Raw genomic sequence first — 3325 nt, forward strand, 5'->3', positions numbered from 1 at the left:
TGCCTTTGCTTTATTTTACATCAACTGGTTTTGTTTTACAGAAGTTAAAGCTTTACCATTAAATAGTCAAAAAGTACTTGTTATTCTACACCATGTGTATTAGAGCACATCAGATTGGAACAGAAATCATAAACCATTCAAGGATATCTCCAATGAGAAATTCTCAAGTGGGAATGTAACATGCAAAAAAAGGGAGTTGGTAGCGTTACCACTGAATGTAATAGTTAAGAGTGGCACCAACAAACCAATCCTCCCCGAATTGAGCTGGATGGGTAAAATACGACACCAACATGTACTGCTTGAAGTATTTTTTTCTTTTGCTGTGAATATTAAATATTTTATAAGGATCCATCCTGAATAATTTCTAAGAGCTTATGCATAACATTAACTAGCCGTGTGTTCCCTTGTATTGCAAAGGGCAGATATCCTACCAACACGGGATGCATCTTTGAATTGAAAACTGGCTTATATTTAGACAGCTGATAAGGCAACTCCTGCCAAAGTATGAAATTACTATGTAGTGAAAATATCAAGTAGTTGACTCAGAACCACTAGGTCAAATAATGTATCAACATTCACATGAAGAGGCATATCAAAGGATGATGGGACCATCAATTTGATGCTCAAAAAGTATTCTTTAAATCCGCAAAGAAATTCAACAATTAAATATTAGTTCATGTCTTTTATTATCTCAAATACATTACTTGTCTTCTGGTTTGTTGAAGCAGTAAGTCAGACAACACTTGCCACAATAGTGTCTGTCAAAGTGGCTGGCCATAAAAACTCCTGCACCACATTCATCTGAAGGACACTCACGTCGAAGGCGGCTAATTTTGCCATTTTCATCCACCTGAAAAACACAAACTTGCTGTAAGATAATCTTAGAAAACATTTTGGTATTAGATTTCAATGACTCAAAAAAAAAAAAAAAAAAAAATTAACCTTTCTGGGCTGGGATTGTGGCTCAGTGGCAGAGCACTAATCTCACACACATGAGATGCTGGGTTTGATCCTCAGCACCACATAAAAAATAAAGGTATTGTGTCCATCTACAACTAAAAAAATTTTTTAAAGTATTTAACTTTTAAACTCCACAATACTAATGGCTTTTGTGCTTACAAGCTTAAGTAGTAGTATTACCAATACTACTATAATAAAAGTCATAGGACATTACGTTAAAATACAGCTTTGCTTACTGGTAGATGAAGCTAAGTTCTGATCCTGATCTTACCTCAAATTCAGAACCCCATGGAATAAGCAACTAGGGCAGAACTCCACTATATAAGCACAATCAACTACCAAGCAGAAGACTTCAAAAATTGAGCTTTTCATTTTCAGAATACCTTGTTTAAACCAAATGTAGGCTCATTTAGATATAAGTATATTTGATTCCAATTATTTCATAAGAAAAATGCCAACAAGTTACTGTGAAGACAGTTTACAAATAAACAAGTTTTCTGATATTCTACTCCACGTAAAACTGGCTCACCTTATAATATTTCAGGACAGCCAACTTAACCTTCTTTCTCTTATGCTTATTCTTCTTGGGAGTGGTGTAAGACTTCTTCTTCCTTTTCTTAGCACCACCTCGAAGCCTCAGCACAAGATGAAGGGTGGACTCCTGTCAACACAGGATGAAACATTTTTATGCTACATTAAGCACAATATCAGGCATCTGCTAATTAATGTGAGAAATGGTAATACCGCTTCTCAAATGTTAGCGTAGGAATCACCTGAGAATCTACTGCCAGACTACTGCTGTTTTCTTTATTTGTATGTGCCCAAATTTCTAATGTAAGTCTTATTTTTAAGGGGCCCCTCTTTTCCCGAAACAAACCTTCTGAATGTTGTAGTCAGACAAAGTACGTCCATCTTCCAGTTGCTTACCAGCAAAGATCAGTCTTTGCTGATCAGGAGGAATTCCTAATGCAGAAAACAAAACCCCTCAGTTTAGTAAGCAGAAAAAAGGTATACATGCTCCAGAATTGCAAAATAATCCCGACTCAAATATTTGCTATTAATTCTGTCATTAAGTCCTTACAGAGCTACACACAATTCTGAAGGTTTACATGTTAGCAAATTTAACCTGTCAATACGAGAATCATTTTATATATCAGAACACAATTAACGCTGGGCACAGGTGGCCCATGCCTGTAATTCCAGTGGCTCAGAAGACTGAAGCAGGAGGATCACATATTTAAGGCCAGCCTGAGGAACTTAGCAAGAACATGAGCAACTTAGTGAGACCCATCTCAAGAAACCAACCTCACTGAAATTCACACATGCAAAATGTTCTACAGAGCTTCCAATCTAAGTAGCCTGAGTCCATGCTCATTAATATTTGTTATTTAATTCCATTAGTATTTTGTCAATCAGACCTCTTCCCCCCAAGAACAGATACATTAAAGGCTTAACAGGTAGGCCGTGTTTGTACAAGTTAATTTTCGTGAACTTCAAAATATTACTTGCCTTCCTTATCCTGGATCTTGGCTTTTACATTTTCTATAGTGTCCGAGGGTTCAACCTATGAGTTTTAAAATCCAAGTATATTGGTTACACTAGAACGAACATTGACTTAATTCTATCGACAGTTTCCACAGAACAGAACTCAATAAAGCTGACCCGGTGGGCAATCTCCAATGGACGCTACAGATGAGCTCCCTAGCCCAGGGTGGCCGGCGGATGCTGGGCCACAACACGCCCGCCTAGCGACAATCGTCTCCTTCCTCACCTCAGGCTGGCCAGAGCCACGCGAGAGGTGAGAGGCGCGGTCTTGCTCCGCAAACCACCCTCAATTCAGGGAGAGGTTTCAGAACTCAAATTCCTAGGTACGTCCTAATGGTTGGAAAGCAGCGCGGGCCCCCCAATTACACATCACCACCTTATTCAGGCCTCGGTTTCCTCCCACCACCTGGCCCGTACCTCGAGTGTAATAGTCTTCCCCGTAAGGGTTTTTACGAAAATCTGCATCTCGGCGGCGGTCCCACCTGAAGCCGAGAAAAAGGGAGACACGGGTTAGACCTGGGGATACGGGTTTAGGCGTTTCATAAGCCGCCGACGGGAGGCCGAACGAGAGCACACACTCACCGCAGATGGCGGATCGGAAAGGAAGAGCGCGGCGCTGGCCCCGGGGTTTCCTGGCCGAAGGTCCCACCCCTTAGGCGACCACAGCAGATGCCTGGCCGCTGTCACAGCAGCTGTCTAACCCAGTGCCAGAATGGGTCGCGAGACTTCTTTCCTCCTTTCTCTAAGTCTGAGCTTATTTATCATGTTAGCTTTCAGAATGTTATTAAAATGCTAGATTTTGATAACTTAAAAAGATGTT

The 3325-nt window shown here is 40.5% G+C and overlaps 1 protein-coding gene across 1 annotated transcript; it reads right to left on the reverse strand.

Annotated features, from left to right (window-relative positions):
• Positions 1-681: 681 nt before the first annotated feature.
• On the reverse strand, positions 682-3325 carry RPS27A (ribosomal protein S27a). The gene is made up of 6 exons (XM_081265267.1): positions 3088-3325; positions 2923-2987; positions 2470-2524; positions 1838-1923; positions 1490-1621; positions 682-850 (listed from the first exon to the last, which is right to left on the reverse strand). The coding sequence occupies exons 2-6, from the start codon at positions 2968-2970 to the stop codon at positions 701-703; spliced, it is 471 nt and encodes a 156-aa protein (XP_081121393.1). The 5' UTR covers positions 2971-2987; positions 3088-3325; the 3' UTR covers positions 682-700.

Source organism: Spermophilus citellus (assembly GCF_964194105.1).
Source record: "Spermophilus citellus genome assembly, chromosome: 13".
Taxonomy (NCBI): Eukaryota; Metazoa; Chordata; class Mammalia; order Rodentia; family Sciuridae; genus Spermophilus; species Spermophilus citellus.

Excerpts from the sequence above, each read along its gene's own strand:
- RPS27A (XM_081265267.1), bottom strand. The coding sequence starts at position 2,970 with ATGCAGATTTTCGTAAAAACCCTTACGGGGAAGACTATTACACTCGAG. Across the intron at positions 2,525-2,922 it reads GGAAGACTATTACACTCGAG|GTTGAACCCTCGGACACTAT; the intron begins GTACGGGCCAGG and ends TAAAACTCATAG. Across the intron at positions 1,622-1,837 it reads CTGACTACAACATTCAGAAG|GAGTCCACCCTTCATCTTGT; the intron begins GTTTGTTTCGGG and ends CTGTGTTGACAG.